Source organism: Carassius auratus, unplaced genomic scaffold, assembly GCF_003368295.1.
Source record: "Carassius auratus strain Wakin unplaced genomic scaffold, ASM336829v1 scaf_tig00034731, whole genome shotgun sequence".
Taxonomy (NCBI): domain Eukaryota; kingdom Metazoa; phylum Chordata; class Actinopteri; order Cypriniformes; family Cyprinidae; genus Carassius; species Carassius auratus.
The window spans coordinates 1-20,018 of NW_020526172.1; the positions used below are offsets into that span (position 1 = coordinate 1).

At 37.2% G+C, this 20,018-nt stretch overlaps 1 protein-coding gene across 1 annotated transcript; it reads right to left on the reverse strand.

The window, feature by feature from the left end:
- Positions 1 to 2,867: 2,867 nt before the first annotated feature.
- On the reverse strand, positions 2,868 to 19,798 carry LOC113081640 (protein sidekick-1-like; the record flags this gene model as incomplete). The annotated part of the gene is made up of 9 exons (XM_026253656.1): positions 19,734 to 19,798; positions 17,383 to 17,494; positions 14,958 to 15,148; positions 10,916 to 10,999; positions 8,845 to 9,039; positions 5,869 to 5,985; positions 5,000 to 5,167; positions 3,316 to 3,418; positions 2,868 to 3,041 (listed from the first exon to the last, which is right to left on the reverse strand). Coding segments are annotated over exons 3-9 (1,010 nt in total), but the record flags the coding sequence as incomplete, so codon positions are not given.
- Positions 19,799 to 20,018: the final 220 nt, after the last annotated feature.

The following is a 20,018-nucleotide window of genomic DNA, read 5'->3' on the forward strand; positions in this document are numbered from 1 at the left end:
AGGGATTAAAGGCAAAAGAACAGAGGAAAAACTTCTTTGATTAATTAAATGCTTTTAAAAGTTACAATTAGCAGGCTGTTGATGAATATGCAAATTGTGTATAAGCAGTTGGAATCCAGATGGAAAGGTTAGGCTGAAAAAGGTTACTGAGGAAAGGTCAGTCTACACGTTCCTGCTGAGAGCAGCAATCCTCTCGAATAGTGTGTGCAGATGCTGCAGTGGGTGAGCAAACATAACCTGGAAGAAAGATTCTAGCATGCATAACAAATACAGTGTATGTCAGTTGTGATACACAGACGACATGTTCAATGATAAACATGACCACAAACTTCAGTTTTGTAGGACTGCTTTTTGTGTTTTTTCACTGTTGTGCTGAAAAATTGCATCATAATCACACCGTACCAAACTGTATTCCACTGGAAATGCTGCTGGTACTGTATATATAAACCAGTTTCACTCATATTACTATGAATAGGAGAACCTATATCATATGGCAGTTTACGTCGAATGGCATATGTAAAAGATTAAAAGCTAATATTTAGTTTCAGATCCTTTGCATGCAATCAGAGCAGTGAGTCTGCAATCCATAGACATCACCAGACTCTTGGTCTTATGCTTTGAAACGCTTTTCTCCTGCTTTTAAATGCAGCCAATTCCATCCTTTGCATGTTTTGGGGAATTTCTGTCTTTAGTCTCCTCTTCAGCTGGTGAAATTAATGTTCAATTGGATTTAAAATTGGAGATTGATTTGGTCAATCTAAGACTTTACATTTCTTTGCCCTGATAAAGTCCTTGAATCCTGGTTTGTGTGTGTCATCGTCAAATGCAAGACATAGAATGCAGAAGCAATGGATATAACTGATAAGACACATTCCCTGCTTTTAATATCTGAAGAATTAATGCAACCGGACACAGCTGAACACTTAGAAAGTTCCAATGCTTATGCTCACATCAAATAGTGGGATTGAACTCTAAAAGTGCTGTCCTTTTTATTTTGGTAAAACATGTGTGCGTCGAAAAAACCTAATTAATAAAATGTGACATTCTGTAGTTTTGTTTCATATTAATATTTTAATCATATTTACAGATTTATTGACTCCACAGCAAAAAAATAAAATAACTGTCTTTACTGTTCCATATTTATGGAGGGCAATGTATGTTAATAAGTAAAGTTTACCTATTGTGTTTATATTGTATTGCAAAAACACTTTTGCTGCTATGAGGTTGGATACGGGTAAGCTTTAGGGACAGGTTCGGTGGTCTGGGTAGGTTTAAGGGTGGGTTAAGGTTATTTTGTGGGTCAACAAAATTGTATATTATAAATGTAGATACAGAAATGAATTACAGATGTACAGTACAGAACAAAAGTTTGGAACACACCTTTCTTATTCAAAGAGTTTTCTTTATTTTCATGACTTATGAAAATTGTAGAGTCACACTTGAAGGCATCAAGGTCTATTTGACAAGAAGGAGAGTGATGGGGTGCTGCGCCAGATGACCTGGCCTCCACAGTCACCGGACCTGAACCCAATCCAGATGGTTTAGGGTGTGAGCTGGACCGCAGACAGAAGGAAAAAGGGCCAACAAATGCTTAGCATCTCTCGGGAGGAACTTCTTCAAGGACTGTGGAAGACCTTTCAGGTGGACTACCTCTTGAAGCTCATCAAGAGGAAAGCCAAGAGTGTGCAAAGCAGTAATCAGAGCAAAAGGTGGCTACTTTGAAGAACCTACAATACGACATAGTTGTTTCACACTTTTTTGTATGTATATAATTCCAATGTGTTAATTCAAGTTTTGATGCCTTCAGTGTGAATCTACAATTTGCATAGTCATGAAAATAAAGAAAACTCTTTGAATGAGAAGGTGTGTCCAAACTTTTGGTCTGTACTGTAGTTACATGCAGGTATTTTTAAAAATATAAGTACAATGTAAAAACATGTATGTACACAATAATTGCATGTTACCAATTATTAACTGAATATAAGTATAGTAGTTAAGGCCACTTAATTTAAAGTGGGACCAGCCCAGTTGTATCAAAGGTTGCAGTGCTCAAATGTAGCTGTGTAAATGACATTTCAGCATTAGAAAAAAAAAACATTTAAAGCACAGTTAATGTCAGAGGTTGTTGCTGATTTGAAATACGTTGTTTAAATGTGATTTTGCCATGTTTTTATTTTGAGATTTTGGTATTTCACAGTTCAAGTAGATAGATGTTGTTAGTTATCAATGCTTGAAATAGTTGCACGGATGTTTATTTTTTATAATAACCGCTGAGTAAACTGTTCAGCCTGCTGATGGAGAAGTGACAGTCCTCTGTTCTTCAGCGTCACTTCTCACATAACATCCAGAATGCACTAAACAATGCTCTCATTAACCTATGCTATTGGCCGAATAATAATTTTTTTTATTGATATATTAAACTGGGGTCATTTGGATTACTGCTGTGATCACTTTGTGTGTGTTCAATCAAAGTCATGCACAAAAGTCATCTACATCTGGGCCAGCATGAGGGTTACTAAATTATTGAAAATATTGTGAATATTATCTTTGAGTGGAGTATCCCTTTATGTCTGTAGGTTTTATTGGCCACCATGTGGAAATCATACTACACCTCTCCTCAACAAGCCTCATGATGCCTATCTATAGCAGAAAGCATGTGGGATGAGCTACATGACAAAGCTGAATACTTAGGGTTCGAGGTTTTGGAGAGCCAGCATATTTTTCGCTCTTCAGTAACGTCCTCACACTTTAAAAGCCGGCGTGTGAAAAATGATGCGCAATGCACATCTGGAAGGTGACACACATCCATCAGCACAGTGCATTAGTCAGCCTAATGCTCGGAGATGAAGGGAAGCGAAGTCACTCACATGACCTCCAGACGGGCTGCCCTGGAGTCGTTGCCGGCCTGAGAGATGACGTCACACGTATAGTCCCCGATGTCCCCGGACCAGGTTTGACTGATGTGCAAGGAGCCCTCCTGCAGGCTGATACGCCCCCCTCTGGTCTGGCTCACTAACTCCTCATCCTTTTTCCACACGTACCTGCCAAGTGAAGGAGACGAGGAGCAGAAGAGAACTCTATCACAGTCAAGCTGACACTGGGGGAGCACAGGAAACAGCACTGGCTCATTACACTGATATCGAGCATATTAGCGCTGAATTAACTGTACAGCACTACGGATCGCGCTTTGAATCAACTTCAAGGCCTGTGGGCTGACACTTTGAATTAACATTACAATCAAACCGAGTGTGGAGCACTGGGCTCTGATGTTGAGAGGAGAGGAGGAAGCAGCGCGGCTCGTTTATCATCACCCACCTCACCACCACGCGCGGGTCGTGGGGTGGCACCGCACTCCAAAATGGCCGTGGTCCCTTAATGACACGTCTGTCCATGGGAGGCCTGGATATGGACGTGCGACCTTGGAGCAAACACAACAGTGTTAATCTGCACTAGTTCAACATTTTCAAAAGAACCAAACAACTACGCTTCACTGTTTAACAGCCTCTTCACACATCACCAGCCGAGTGCGTTTCCCTTCCGTTGAGACAATGCCAGGACTTTACATGCTCTGATCGGTGTGTAAATAACAAGTCTGGATGCTGTAGATATCACCTTGCTAAGCTGCGCTAAGAAGCTGCTTTTCATGGAGCAGCTTATCAGGCTCTGCTCTGACTTTACTTATTTATTCACTTAGGAAAGGAAGTTCGATGTGAGTTTTGCCTTTGTCCAGTCCTCCAGAACCGCCACACATTTCTACTGAATTAATGGTGGTCAGTTAGCAGTCATGTTATTTTTCCTGTCCATCTGAAATCAAATTATATGTTTGAATTGATAATAACAGATTGTTTTAATGTGATGTTTTAAACATGATCAGTATGTTTAAATGCGCAGTTAAGGCCCATTCTAACAAACACAAACAATAAACATTTTAATTTGAATCAATGATTGTAAATATATCTATTCAGACCAACACAAAACTTTGTATGCCCATCAATGGAAAGATTTTTTTTGGATAGATGTTCTAATCTTGTGTCCATCAAAACAAAAACAGCATTGCACTAGGCTTGTTTGTGGACATATGGATGTTACATACTGTAGCTACATATGGAAGCTTGTTTTCGTCACGGAATAAAAATATACAAAATGTTATTGCAACTTTATAATCTCACAATTCTGACTTGCTTTATTTATTAATTATTATTATTATTTATTAATTTATTTCAGGTTTATGTCTTACGATTGTGAGTTCAAATTTAGTTTATATAGTTTTTAAAGCATGCCTAATTTTGTGGACGAAAGGATTCGTCTGTATCACAAAATGCATATTTGGTTTGATAAATATGTTGGGACATTCAATTTCGTATTCATTACTAATGCACAAAATGTATACCGTATTTTCCGCACTATAAGGCGCACTTAAAAGCCTTTAATTTTCTCAAAAAACGACAGTGCGCCTTATAATCCGGAGTGCTTTATATATGGATCAAGGCGCTCTGTCAAAATGTTGACATTCCCTTTAGCACAGCTCCATCTAGTGGATGCATAACGCAAACCCAGTCAAACGTTTGACTGCAGTATCTTCTATTCTATGCGCCTTATAATCCGGTGTGCCCTATATATGAAAACAGTTCTAAAATAGGCCATTCAATGAAGCTGCACCTTAATAGTGCGGAAAATACGGTATTTTGTTCATGGCATGCATTTCTTTTACAAAATTAGGCAGGTGAAGGCCGGGATTGGACATTAAATGATTGCCACATTCATTTTCATACCTTCATTTAAGACTAAACTCAAAATTGTGAGATTTAAACTTGTAATTGTGTTAAACACAACACTTTAAAAACACTTTAAAATACAAAGTCAGAACTGCAAGAACTTTTATTCTGAGGCAGAAATTGCCTTCCATACAGTAGATACGTCATCTTTCCTCTCTCAAGTCAAGTGAAAAAGAAAATTGGTTCTGAAAGAAGTTAGAAGATGGGTTCAGTGTTACTCTTACTCCATACGGTGAGGGAGGCATTGGTGTTGATCACTCCCTCTGAGTTAGCGGCGTAGCAGGTGTACATCCCTGTGTCCTGCAGCACCACCGGTTGAATCTGCAGACCGCCGGACTCCAGCAGGGTGAAACGCGGAATCTGCACAGAACCGCTGGCGAGGACCTGAGTATCTGATGTGCATACAAATGCAGATAAACGCACACACAAACATAAACCAGTTACCTCAATATCTTGCATCTGCTTCCATATAAGGTATTAATAGCACATCACTGTGCATGGAGTTTGAGAAGTTTTTATTACAAGCTTAAAGTTTTCCCAGGGGGCAATCCTCCTGAAACTGCCTGCAGAGCTCTCTACCTTGTTAGGGGCTGCTATTATATATGCAACTTCATAATAGAGAATGCTATGGAAACGACTTCATGAATATACCCAAAAGAGTTGTAGAATGTAATGGAAGTTTTTTTTCATTACTCTCCCATGAAATTATCTTTTGTGTCTGCAATCGGCTGCAACAAAGACATCTTAATGGCCTCCTAATAAATCTCATTCTGATTTTGTTACAGATAAAACAAAAAATCATTAATTACCACAAAATATTGTACAGACTTTTACAAAAGACTACGAAATTCTAACAAAAAGTCTATTCTAAAAGAAAAAGCTGTTCTATTGAATAAAACCCTGAAAAATGTACCACAGTTTCAACAAAGAACATTAAGCAGCACAGCTGTTTTCAACTGATATTTAAGAAATGTTTTCACGAATTGCTGAAAAAAAAAAAAAAACAGCTCAGATGTGATTTAGGACTCATTCATTAGTGAATTATAAGTGTAAATGCTCAAATCAAACATCACTTCGTACTACTGTAGCTTACCTTTCTTCCAGATAATGGCAGGTTTAGGGGCCCCGGATACCTGACAGGTGAACGAGGCCACCGCTCCGTCTGTGGCAGTGATGTCGACCGGCGCCGCTGTGAAGGCCGGAGCCATACCTGCAAAACACACAGTCACAGTTTTTCATCAGGACGAGAATATGCCACATCCGTTCAGTGGCCCCTCATTCACGCTTAATACAGTCCGCCCACACTCCCCCACAGGAACATGCAAATTATTACAAGGGGCCAAACACCAGCCAGTAAATTGTATTAAAACAATGTTATGTCCCTCAAAACACTACTGATGCTTTTTATTATGATGCAGGACATGTTTGCAAATTTGTGTTTCAAATCCGAGACGGTAAACAACTGGCATGAATATAATTATACTGTTCTGATTGGGCGCCCAATGTGGCATTGTGGAGTTGCTGGGTCATTTTAATAAGCAGATATGGGCAAATGAACAGGTATTTCCATCTGGAAAAGTAAAACATATTGCTGTTCGAGAGCAAAAGATTGCTGTTTGGATGCATTGTTGAATATGTGCCACAATCTTTTGGAACAGTAGAGACAGAAATCTAAAACCCATTACAGCTTGCTTTCCAATCGCTTTACATCATTTTTATCACATGAATACTGATGCCACAGTAAGGCTGGGCAGTATAAACACATTTTAATTTTATGCTATAAGCAACAAACGTACATACATACATACATACATACATAAAAATACATCTGGTTTCAAAACACAATAAATCCATTTTGATTAATTTGAGTAAAAATGTGTTTTCTTTACCAAGGAAATGGCAAGATGAAAACCATTAATTTCTGTTTCAAACTTTCACATAGCATCCTTAGGTTATACAGTAATAATGTTAAAAAAATAAATCCAGGTTTTGATTTTCAAAGATTTATTATACATTTTTTATTATTGATTTCCCAAAATGCAATAAATCCATTGTACTTTTTTCCCCCTCAAAATGCAATAAATCCATTGAATCAATATGAAAGTTATTTTTCATTTTGAAACTGATGAAAACACACAACATAGTAAGTTGATCCACATATGACAGCCTCTGAACTTGGTCAATACTAATTTTATATACAGGCACTGGAGTAAAAACACATCTATCAGTCATCGCTTCCGAAATGAATTCAACGGGTCATCTTGCTAATGCTATGAATTAATTATAGCAATAAAAGAATATTTCATCATGAACAAGAACATGAACAACAATATCACAACAATATCACATTAAAACACAGAAATTTACTCCCAAAAGTGCATTAATCTTTGCCATGTTACATTGATTTAGTAGTCTAGTGCTATATGCTGTATTAACAAAAAACATAAATGGCATTTATAAAAACACTAACACTGACTAACAATGTGATTCATTTAATGAATGCGATTTAGCGCAGCTTGTCAGTGATCTACAGCTATGTGTATTAAATACATCTGAATAATTTCCATCTTAAAGCACATGATGGTGATTAACTGGTACAATTAATCACAGACTTTACTGACGAGATGCGCAAGGCAATCTCATGCGATTTATTGTGCAGCCCTTGTTTGTTGATCACAAAGTACAAAGAAAATGATGGAAATTATGATGCCAGGTGCATTCGGAGCGCCTCCATTAGTATCTAGAGGGCGTGGAATGGTGGGCTGTGATTGTTTGAGTGGATATATTGCATTCCGTAAAAAAGAGAGAGTGGCGTTTGTCGCGTTTTGGAAAAAAACCTGACCTAATGAACTCTTGTTCATGAATGACGTCATCAGCAACTAGTAGACTTCGACTCGACTTTCATCACATAAAAGTTGACTTAAAAATATCAGAAGTCATTCAAACTCTACTCCAAATTAAATAAACCTCTTTATGTATTACATGTGTGTATTCTAAAGGTGTCTAAGTGCTATCTTTGCTAGAGCACTTGACACAATGTTCGACACTCAAAAAACTGAGGTAGTTTGACATGAAAAATCAACAGTTTCAATATGCTCCAATGTTTTTTTTACAGTGACCTCACTCACAGGCTCTCTGGGTGAGTGCTAACACTTCAAACATTCATCCACTGTACTTATCCTTGATCACTTTAGCATGAAACAAATCTATACAGTAATATAAAAAAGCGAGCAGAACAACTAACACAGCTTTGACTGAACCACTGCTCAATCAGCGAGTCTAGATATGCACAATCAATATGCAAGATAGAAGAAGCCACAATTCCATGCGAGATCTTTAGAAATTCAGAGCTGAAATGAGCAAGTGTTTTTTTTTTTACTAACTTAAAACTTTCTTTAGGCCTGAAATTAATGTACTATCTTTATTAAAGAGTACTTATTCTATATTTTATTTATTATTTTTTACTCTAAAGTACATCTTATTAGTGAGGTTTTATGCACCAGACAGTATTGGTGTTATTTTTATACATTTTTCTGAGCCTGAACACTGTAAAATGTTACTTTTTAAAAAAAAAAAAATATATATTTTAATTCCAAGCTTCTTTCTCAAAAATGGCCTGTACAAGCACAGATAATTGGATGATTCAAAGGTCAATACAGCTGGAAGTTAAAATAATTATGGCAATCTACATAGAGTAAATATGAGCAATCGGGGCTGTTGTAATTATCTGTGTGATGAGAGTGCTCCTCTGAGGGGGTCTTAATGTCCTCATGTACAGATCAGGGCAGTGCCCTGACAAACACTTTGATGTAATCAACTTCAGACAGGCCTCTCCACAGGGAGCCATTGTGTCTCTTATGGAAAGGAGTAGATTAGGAACAACACATCTGTCACAGCGAGGAACTGCTGTACAATGGATGAGAGAAGGTGCACTTTGCAGCTGGCCACATGTAATACCCTTGACAACGTCTCGATTGTTTGTGTGTCAATAATTATTAGCAGTGAGTCTGGAAACTATGCGATAAAGAATGCATGACGCCCCTCTGCCCGGCCTCATGGTCATACTCACTTGTGATGTCCAGGTAAGTGTGGACCTGAGCCTCTCCGGCCGAGTTCCTGGCGAAGCACTGGAAGATTCCGGCATCGCCAGGCTGTAGCCTCCTGACCTGAAGGCCCATGCTGGAGATGACCTTGTAGCGAGGGTTGTTGAGTTTACTAAGGGGCACGGCATCCTTATACCACTCCAGCTTCGGTATGGGCACCCCTGTGAATTAAAAACACAACATGACAGGTGATTATGATGGTCAGAAGAAGGTAGGAATTGAACAGTTGGGTCCAGAATGTTTTTATTACATTTTAAATGAAACCTGTAAGCATTAAATTATAATTTACTATACTACTATAATTATACAATATTAAAAAAAGTATATTTATTTTGAGATTTACTAAAGATTACATTTAACAGTTTAAATACATTTTAAATGGTACATAATATTAAAAATAAACACAGACAGACAGACAGACAGACAAACAGACAAATAGATAGATAGATAGATAGATAGATAGATAGATAGATAGATAGATAGATAGATAGATAGATAGATAGATAGATAGAATTAACAAAACAACAGAAACTTGCAGAATTTCATGCAGCTCAAGTGCTGCTGTCATTGAAACTAATCTAATCTAATGCTAAGCTAATCGCTAAAGCCACCTAGTATTGTTGGTCTATTGTCTGAGGCGGCACTACATTATTTAATGTAAGCTTCCCAGGTTCAGTGAATCCATTTTCCCAATGCAAAATTACACTATGTTTTATCCCCATTCTTGTTTCTGGAAGCTCGGGCCTGTGCGGTATGAAGCCACATGAACCGCACTGATCTACAGTAAACACTCTTTATTATACACACTCATAGGTTTAATTTGCACCCTTTGCATGATATAAAGAAGATGAAGTGTCAAGTGGAAATGAGATGAACTGAGGCCTTAAGCCTCCAAACAGATTCGGCTAGCACGCTTTTAAGAATATTCCAGTAGCTTGGAAAAGTGCACTCTCGGGGGGAAATGATTTAAGTAACAGCTGAAAGAACTAACAGAGAAAATCATCACTCGCTGTGGCTCTCGTCTGCATCAAGAGAAGGAGACCAGATTGTATTATTCAAACTCATTTAGCGCTCTTCGCCTTTGGTTAACGGCTGTATCAAGCTCTACTCGGCAGCAAACAGCCTCATATTTTTTCTGTGCATATTTTCCGAGACATATCAAAAGAGTGATGGGCTCTGGGCATGTGTTATAGTCTTTTCCTTGATCCTCGAGAGCTGAAGACTTCTGATTCTGCTCTGGAGAGATATAACTTCTCAAAACAAAAGGATTCCTTTCAATCCAGCCACATAAAAAAGTGAGAACAGTCCCAGAAGCAGCACATAAGAGAGGTAATGGATTGATTCCACTTTCCACTCTTGAGGATACGGCGGGGTGACTCGCTTGTTTTTATTTCTCACAGCCCATCCGATGCTGAGGGATCATTTTTACTCCTTGCTGAAATTGCAGCTGAGCCAAGCCTGAACCTCAACGGACCAAAATCTTAAGTACGTTTATAACAGTTGGGCCGACTTTTCAATCCAGCACTCTTAGAAAGCTAGAGAATATTTCTGGCAGAAAACCAATACCATTTCATCGCCCATTTTTTCACTCTATAATGATAATGGTTTAAGCCCTTTCCCATCAACACATCATATCTCACAGCTAATCGTAAACTCTTCGCCACTCGTCCAAAACGCCTCCATTTGTCTTCGGTGAAGGGACACTAACATCCTCTAAATACAGATTTTATAAATCACCCCCAAACAGAGCAGGGCACAGCCTTTGGGGGTTGGTTAATAGCCCGGGGCGGCACTCCTGGGAGTTCATTCACGATGGTAGGCGGCAGCAGAAAGAATGCTGTGAAAATTGCTATAAATACCTTTGCATAACAAAGCTTACGACTACAAAAGCTCTGAGCGCTCAATGAAGTGCTTGGATTAGAAGGAGGTTGAAGTGTATTGTATGTCTATTGTGTGTAAAGCATATTGCAGAGTATACTTATAAATCTCGAATCAATCCAGCCCACTCGCTTTAAGTGTCGCACGTAAAGCACTCACCTCGAGCTTGGCATTGGATATCCACGCTTTTCTCCACCTCTCCCATCATCTTTCTCCTGGGCTCGGCGGTGAAATAAGGCGCCTCTGCAAAAAACAAACAGGCTTGAGAACTGATTGCAAAATGACGTTTTTCGAGGTACTGAAATTCCTAAATGGTTTCAGAAAAAAATGATTCGGTCAGTGGAGTTCATTGAGCGCAGATGGACGTGGGACAATTTTTTTTTTACATTTTCTGTAGCAACTGAACATTTGCTGGAGCAAAATGAATTGAAAATAAATTCATAAACATTGTCAAAATGGAAATGCCCGGCCTGTGGGCTTTAATGTGGTCATGTGTCTTCGGCAGTCAAACATGTGGGAGCATCCCATTAAGACTGAGAGCACTGGTGGACATGTTTCATTCACTCACCTAATGCACAACATATTCTACTGTAATGTTTGGACTTCCTGCAGAGGCACAGACGGCCACTGAGACTTCACTTTCTCACAATACTGCAGTATTACATAATAGATTTCATGCTTCTAATGAAAATCTACCATTTATTTATGAAAATGATTTATATAATGTATTTTTGTTTTCTGGCTGTTGATAGTGTATTCTGATTTATGACCTGATACAAAAAATATATCCAAAATCCCCTCTGTATAAACCTTTGATTCCAATATGAAAACAAAGATAAAGAAGATTTTATTACCTGTCTTAATGCAATGCCTATATTTCTAATCTGGAAACATATATGCAAATTAGCACATATTTAAATGTTTAATTCCTTTTTTTTCATATTTAAACATAACATAACTGGGCAAGTATGGTTATGTAGTTAATGTTTTTACCCAATTTACACATAGTGTCTATTGTTTATATGCAGAGGCAACTTTAATTCATAATTTGATTTACCCCATAAGTATAAACACTTTGAAAAGTTTGCTTGATCATCATCCTGATGAACCTGACGACACTCAACCAATGGCATGAGTTTGAGGCGGAGCTACATGTTTGCCCGTCCAATGGCAGATGAAGGCAGTGGGAGTAGTATTACACACTAGTTATACACTGAAAATAAAATGATAATACATCGATTTGAATGTTAACTTTTGGGTAAATTATTCCTTTAATCAGTTATTTAGATGTTTTAATCATGAAAACCGTGGCAAGAAAGCACATTCATAGATTTATTTTCTATGAGCTATTTCATTCATCTCTTTAATAGTTCTACAAGAAATGAATCTTGTATGATGTACAGCTTAAAAGAGACATAATTGTAGAGATTTATGCTTGAGAGACATGTATTTTCTGAGAAAAAAATTGTAGACCATCAAAAATCTGAAGTTCATCTTTCACCCAAATAAGCAGATGAATAAATGCATACTTAGAGATCTTGAATATACTTCAGACACCCAAACAGTTACTAAGCTTTTGAATTATGTGCAGTACAATCTGACAGCCCACATTCATCAATTCACATGCACTCTTGCCCAGTGCAATATATTCCTCCTGTTACGCATCCGTCTGTCTATACATATGTATTGGACTTCACATGGAGCTGAGAACACCTGTCAACTGGGCTCTCAAATGGACACTGATGTGAAGTGACGAAAAGGCATAAATATTTAATATGCTGTTTAGCTCAATGGGTTTCCATATGTAACTTTACAGAGAAAAGGTGGACAAACTGCATATACTCAGTCTGTGTTAAATGAATTCAAAGACAGGAAAACTGTTGAATTCAGCATGACATTTACATTAATCATAGAAAACATTAAAGCTAAATTATTTAGGAACAGACCATTGAGAAGTTGAGAGTTAAGAGAGCTATGAGATGAAGACAAATTTGGGCAATGAATTCAATTTTAGCTTGGTACATGGATCACAAGTGCTACAGTTAAAAAAAAAAAAAAAAAAAAATTTGGGGGCTATTGCTTTCTTAACTTGTCACCTTTCAGACTACTGGAAAGAAAACATTCAAATTACACTTAAGCCTTTATTTTATTATACTTTATCTATTTGCATCAATACATTTCAATTACATAAGTCTGTAAAGAGTTTTCTCAAAATGTGATTTTTTTAATTGTTAAAAGATTTATTTTTTATAGAAAATATTAATCACTTGACCCTCTAGCACTAGCTCTCTCTATTCTACCTACTGTTCATTATTTTTAATGATTATAAAGGGTCTGCTAAGTGAATCAATTATGTCACAAATTCGGTCCATGGACTTCCATTCACTCACCACCAGAGGTCACCCATCATCACATTGACACTCATTACACAAACTGTTACATCTCTCTCTGGACTACATTTCCCAGAACATTTCCCACTACACTGATCATGGACTCACCTGCAATCTATTACAAATACATACACACTTATCTCTGTGTTTAGCGATAGCAACATTATGTAGCTATTCTGAGTTTTCTTAGTCTAGTCTACTCTTGTTCACTGCCTGTTTCACCAGTGTTTCCCTCATCTTGTCTGTTCTCTGCCTGCTCTGGTCTATATTTCCTGTCTTGGATTATCCCTTTGTCTTGCTGTCTCGGACTTTGTTTGCACCTTGCTTGAATTTTTGACTGTTTGTGGATTACATGTTTGATTCGCCCTCTAAATTATGTTCGCCGTCAATATTATAGTAACTTTAAAATATTATTAATAATGTATATACACATTTTTTATTAGTATCATATACTAGTATTATTACTATTTAAACATGACACATTAATGTTCTTCAAAGGGGGGGATGAAATGCTTGTTTTCACTCAATATCCTGTTAATCTTCAGTACCTATAGAGTAGTACTGCATCCTTCATAACTCCAAAAAGTCTTTAGTTTTATTATATTTATAAGAGAAAGATAGTCTGTACCGATTTTTCCCGGAAAAACACGAGCGCCTGGAGGCGTGATCCAGAGGCTGAAATTTAACAAGAGAAGCATCAGCAACAACGTCTCTATGTGGTATGTACTGAAACTGTATATATTTGCTTAGCGGTTTTGGAAAATGACTAAGTTCCACATTTCGCGACGCTCTCGCTCTGATCACTGAATGCCTGTGCTCTCTCAGTGCTATACTATACGGGAGCGCACGCTCTACCGGCAAACGTGCCCTTAGGACCCATATAAGGAAATTCCGCTCCATCTAACGTCACACAGAGCCATACTCGAAAAAAACTTTCCGAAACTTGTGACAAACCGGAAGGAGTATTTTTGGAACAGAAATACTCCTTCGAACGTACAACTTAATTTTTGAAACTTTGTCCATGTTTAGCATGGGAATCCAACTCTTTAACAGTGTAAAAAACTCAGTATGCATGAAATAGCATTTCACCCCCCCTTTAATTATATTAATTATATTTATACAATAAAATATTATTAATGAAAATATAATAATAATAACAATAACAATAATTAGAATAGTTAATAATAATAACAACAAAACCAATAATAATAATAATAATAATAATTTATTTAAAATAAACAAATATGACTAAATTATATGAAGTAATTTGAAGTGTCAGATAAGGCAGAAATGGCTCCTTAGGGGTACCAATCTATTCTATTAATTTAACATTGTATAAATGTAACCAGATCCTTCCTTCCTTTTTACTCTGTACCGAGGTGTCCAAAAGATATGATCACACCAACATTTATCTCCTTACATGCCGCTATTTCAAAAGGCTACAGATTATGTGCACTTTCTGTTATTAAATAAATCAAATGACTTGGAAATAGGGCTGATGGCACTTCACTGGTGTGTATTCACAATGATCCTAATGTGTAGTATTACCTGGTGATATTCTCATGCAGCACTGTGACCGATAGCTGAAATGCCTGAGGCTCTCCTAAAAGCTCTTAGCTCAGCTAATACAGTGTGTAATTTCAGGTTTTATGCGCAGTAATGTAGTGCTATATCTATCAGAGGGCTTTGCTGTTCATCACCCCCCACTGAGTGGAACCATTAAGTCTGTGGATTTTCTCTGCAGATGTACAGCTGTGAAAGCATTGTGTCAGAGAGAAGAAATTGAGCTTTTATTGGACGGAGTGCTTCACCTGTAATGAAGAGGAAGGCTCTGGCCTCTGCCGGCTTCACATTGCTGTCCAAAAGTGAGGCTTCACACACGTACATGCCCACATCGGCACTCGTTGGGTTGATGATGGTCAAGCGCCGGCCGAAGGAGCCCACACCACTGGCCACCTCCACGCCGTTTCTCCGCCACATCAAACTGAGCTTCTCAATCGGACTGTGGTAAACAACAGTGTAGAAATATTATTGTTTATATTACAGTGTGAAATACTTTGTTGCTGCTAATTCTGCTGATTTAAACATGCCACCAAGGTGACAATAACCAGTTAGGTTAAGGTTAGGTAACAAATGTAAGGTTTTGTTGAAACTGTGAGAATGATTTAAAAGTAATAGTGAAATATTTTTTTTCTGGCAATTTCTACTGTTCAAAAGCTTGGATAAGTAAATAAAATAAAAAAAGAAAGAAATTAATACTTTTATTCAGCAAGATTGCATTAAATCGATCGAAAGTTACAATAAAGCCATTTATATTGTTACAAAAGAATCCAGTTTAAAATAAATTGTATTCCTTTTGGACTCGTGAAATATTTAAGCAGCACAACTGTTTTCAACACAGATAATAATAATAATAATAATAATAATAAATGTTTTCAAGCAGCAAATCTGTATTTTGGACTGATTTCTGAAGGATCATGTGACACTAAAGACTGGAGTAATGGCTAGTGTTGTAGTACTTGAGACCGTTCTTGGTTTCAAGACCAGTCTTGAGACCATTTTTTCAATGTATTGGTTTTTTTTGTCTCAGTCTCGACTTCATTTGTACTCAGTCTTGTCTAGGTCTCCGACTAAAAGAAAATAAAAAACAAGGTTGGAAAAAGGATCACTCCCCTCCTAAAAATGACTTGTAAACTCCGGTGTAGCTAACCACCTTCTCCGCGGAACACAAAGCCATTTGACTTTCACCTGTGATCAGCTGTGGTCACTCCAAACTGCAACTGGATGAATGAGCCAGGAGGACACTGGTAAGAGAGGCAACCAAGAGACCTACAGCAACTCTGAAGCAGTTGCAGGAATTTTGAACATTGTGTGTGTGTGACAACAATATCACACATGCTCTAAAAATGTGGCTTGTATGGGAGGGTTGCAAGAAGAAAAGCCACTCCCTTTTTCACTCAGGAAAATTGGATTGGGCAAAAATACCCTCAAATTCTTGAGGAAAATTGGCTGCCCTCTGCCAGAAAGTTGTTAATGGGAAGGAAGTTTACCTTCTAACATGACAATGATCCAAAGCACACAGCAAAACTGACCACACAGTGGCTGAAGGAGAAAACGTTTAATGTCCTTTCATGGCCTAGTCAGAGCCCAGACTTAAACCCCATTGAAAATGTGTTGAATTATTTGAAGACTGCAATCCCCAAATGGTCACAACCAAATTTAACTGAACTTGAGCAGTTCTGCTAGGAAGATTGGGCAAATATGGCAAAGTCTAGATGTGCAAAGTTAGTAGAGATAGTAACATATCCCAATAGACTAAAGGCTGTAATTAAAGCAAAAGGTGGTTCAACAAAATACTGACACAAGAAGGTGATCCTTTTTCCAACTCTGTGATTCTGGTTTTAATTTTTATTTTAACATGTTGGTGTTATTTCTTTCACTTGAATACTATAAGTTGCACTGAGTGAATACAACTGGATAAAACAAAAACTGTATCAGTCTTCATTTCAGGCTTATTTTTTTTTTTCGGCAATTAAAATAATTCCAAACAAAGTCCTGCAATCCATAGCAACTGTTGCATTTCAGAGGAACACACAGACGTGATTTGTTACTGAATGAATCAGCTGCTTTGAACAAATCGGTTGAATAAATGATTCCGTGGCTCACACATTAATCTTTCGCCACCACCTAGCCAGTTTTAGTTAAGACATTCATATTCGGTTTTTCCATCATAATTCTGTGTTTCAAAAAATAATCTTACCTATATTCATTCAATTGTAATTGTACTAATTCAGATAAAGCTTCTGTACCATCTCTGCAGTGCAATGATACGTTTTAGTGAACATTTGATTGCTAACAGCTCTAATAGTTTCTAATTGTCTAATAGATATTTTTCAGGCAATAAATGTGGATCTTTGTGGATGAATTTCAGGAGTGCGTGTTTGGTCATGGACTTGTCTTGGTCTCGGTTCAGGTGGTCTTGCATTATTTTTTTTTAAATAGAAATAGAAAATAGATATTTTAAATTGTAATATTTCACAATTGTGAAAATTGATGAATGCAGACTTTGTGATCATAAAATACTTATTTTAAAAGCAATATAAAAATCTTGCTGCTATAATCATGGGTTTGAAATGTAGGTAAATGGAGTAAGAATTTTAATATTGATGGTTGTGAACCTGTCAGAAGTAAATGAATATCAAAATGAACTGATTGTGTCCATGTATCTGTACTCACCGTGCATTAGCAACACACTCGAGTGTGGCCTCACTGACTCCGGCCACCACTGTAGTGTTTCGGGGTGGGATTACAATCACTGGAGCCACAGGGTCCGCTGGGGCCTCTGAATCTAAAACAGGAGAGAAGGTGATAGGAGAAAAGAGACCTTGAGATCTACATCTGTCTCTAAAATGCCTGAATGCTGGTCTTTCAGCCTGGTCAAGTGAATTAAGCTTGTTTTGGTACCTCTAAATTACCCCAAATCCCCACAAACCTATCAAAACAAACCAGCCTAGCAGTTTCACCAGTCTAGGCAGATTTAAGTCATGTTCACATAGGAAACATTAAGCGGAATATACACTAAATCATGGTATTACCACTCAGAAAAAGACAAAAGTCAGATAGTTCAGCTCATTATGTTTCATGCGTGCCTGACACAGAATGTTTTGAATAATGAATCTTTTGGCAGTGTTCTTGTAACATGCTCCAAACAGTGGGATTCCTCTACACCCCCCCAAAGTGCTGTTATACGAAACCATCCTTTGATGAAAATATGCTTTTTACATTTTTAAAATGACCCAAGCACATCTCTCATCGAATAGTGAAAAATTAAATACTGCCTATTAAATCAGCTTCATTCTTTCCCGAGGAAAATTGGGGAATATCTAAAATATTGAAATCTTATGATAATGAGGATTTAAATAACTAAGTTGAATGCTAGAATTAAGCCTTTGATGTCGAATTTGTGGAAATGCATGAAGGAGCTGCTGAACTCTGTAAAAATGGGAACTTCATGTGCTACTGTAGGTGTCCTAAAAGGGACGCGCTGCTCCAATTACAGATAGCATCTGATGTGACTTATTAAATATGTCAAGGACTGTACAGAGGCCATAATCACATATCCAGGATGGAGAGAACCAGTGGGATAGTTTAATTGAAAAACTGGCATAGTTTTAATCTGAATATTGTTAGTGACCTTTAATATTCACAAAAATAATATTAAGGGTCACTGCTAAAGACTGCATTTTGCTTTATGATTTATGTTTGTACGCTGGGTTACAATTCCAGCAAATATTACAATATTTCTTGACAGAAAATACAATCATATAAAAATCATGTGGATGGACCCAAATGTTTCAGTAAAAACAAAACACTAAAAACATCAATAAACGCCCAAAAGTTCTTTAGAATTTGCACCAATCACAAATGTGATGCTAATTTAAGACAAATCTTAAATCCAGTGTAAAAATAGTAGGAGTCTATTCTTATAACTAAATCTCCAGTGGTCTTTCGTGTTGGTAACAGCCGAGACCGAAACAGATTTTGTGGGGCGCATGGGCTTTCCTCTTTCCCTCCTCTGTACTCGCAGATGGGGCAACCCTTTACAATATATTAAGATATTACTGAAATACTCTTTTTTTTTTGAGAGTGAAAGTCCTATGGTGTGATAAATATTTGAGGCACAAAGTGTGTTTCAGGGGATCCTCCGGTTGGTTACTTCTGCTTCAGTGGAAAAGTTGCCTCACCTGTGGCCATGGGAGGCAAAAATCTCACTTTGGACAAATGAGCCAGACATCAACTTCTATATTCAAGGGCTTTGGGTTCCTGAACTTTGTCTTTTATTTATGTAAATCATGTTAGTCTATGAATATAAGGTCACGCTATCTTCATTTCTGTGTATGCCTGTTATCTTGGCTTAGGCTCTAACTCAAATAGTTGTATTACTGTAGGTCTGCTTCTGGGCTTCGGAATATGTTCTTTGAATAGCTAGCCAAGGGTCTGAGTCAAAGTAATTCTCTGCATTACTTCAATACAGATTATTTATCTATTCATTTCCAGAAAGGCACACTAAAGGGATAGTTCATCCCAAAATGAAAATTCTGTCATCATTTAAGTGATAAATTATGATATAATTTGAGTGAACAATCCCCTTTAAGGGGTGAAGTGTAGTACGATCTGCCTCAAGGCTCAACATTCATTATGAATTTGTTAAACTTTTTTTGTAGATCAATTATTTCGCATGAACTTCAAAAGTCTGATAGTGTCCACAGAGCAGAAATGCCATTTAATCGAAAGTTAGCTGTAAACTCCAAGACACTTCATACAGGAGAACAGAGAACCATGTGTTAAGGACTAAATAAAACAAAAATTAGAATTTGTTTTACCACAAAAAGAATGCAGTCTCCTTCAAAATTTCATATTTAGTTTGTTGCCGTTTCTTTGTAAATGTGAAATTTAATAGCAATTTTTGAAGTGAAATTTGTTTTTATACCATTTTTTTTCATTTTACTTTTATCTTTAAAATATAAAACAACAACAACAAATGTCCCTACTGGTGTGGGGTTTGCAACTTGGTTATGATATCTTACCATGGGATCCACGGTACTTCTTGTTCACTGTCCGGCAGCAAAGGCAAAAAAGAGAGGACAAATACCAGCCAAGAGAGTGAATTTACAGTATGCATGTAGTGTACAATATATGCACAGCATGATTCACACAAGTAGGGCATGTCATGGCATCAAGCTTTAACCCTAACTTTGAAACATGAGGTCAACAGGAATCTGTTCAAGGACCAGTAAAGGATGCATGAACATGATATATGAAAAACAGCAAAATAAAATAACTAATAAACTAACTGTAAAAATAATTAAAGT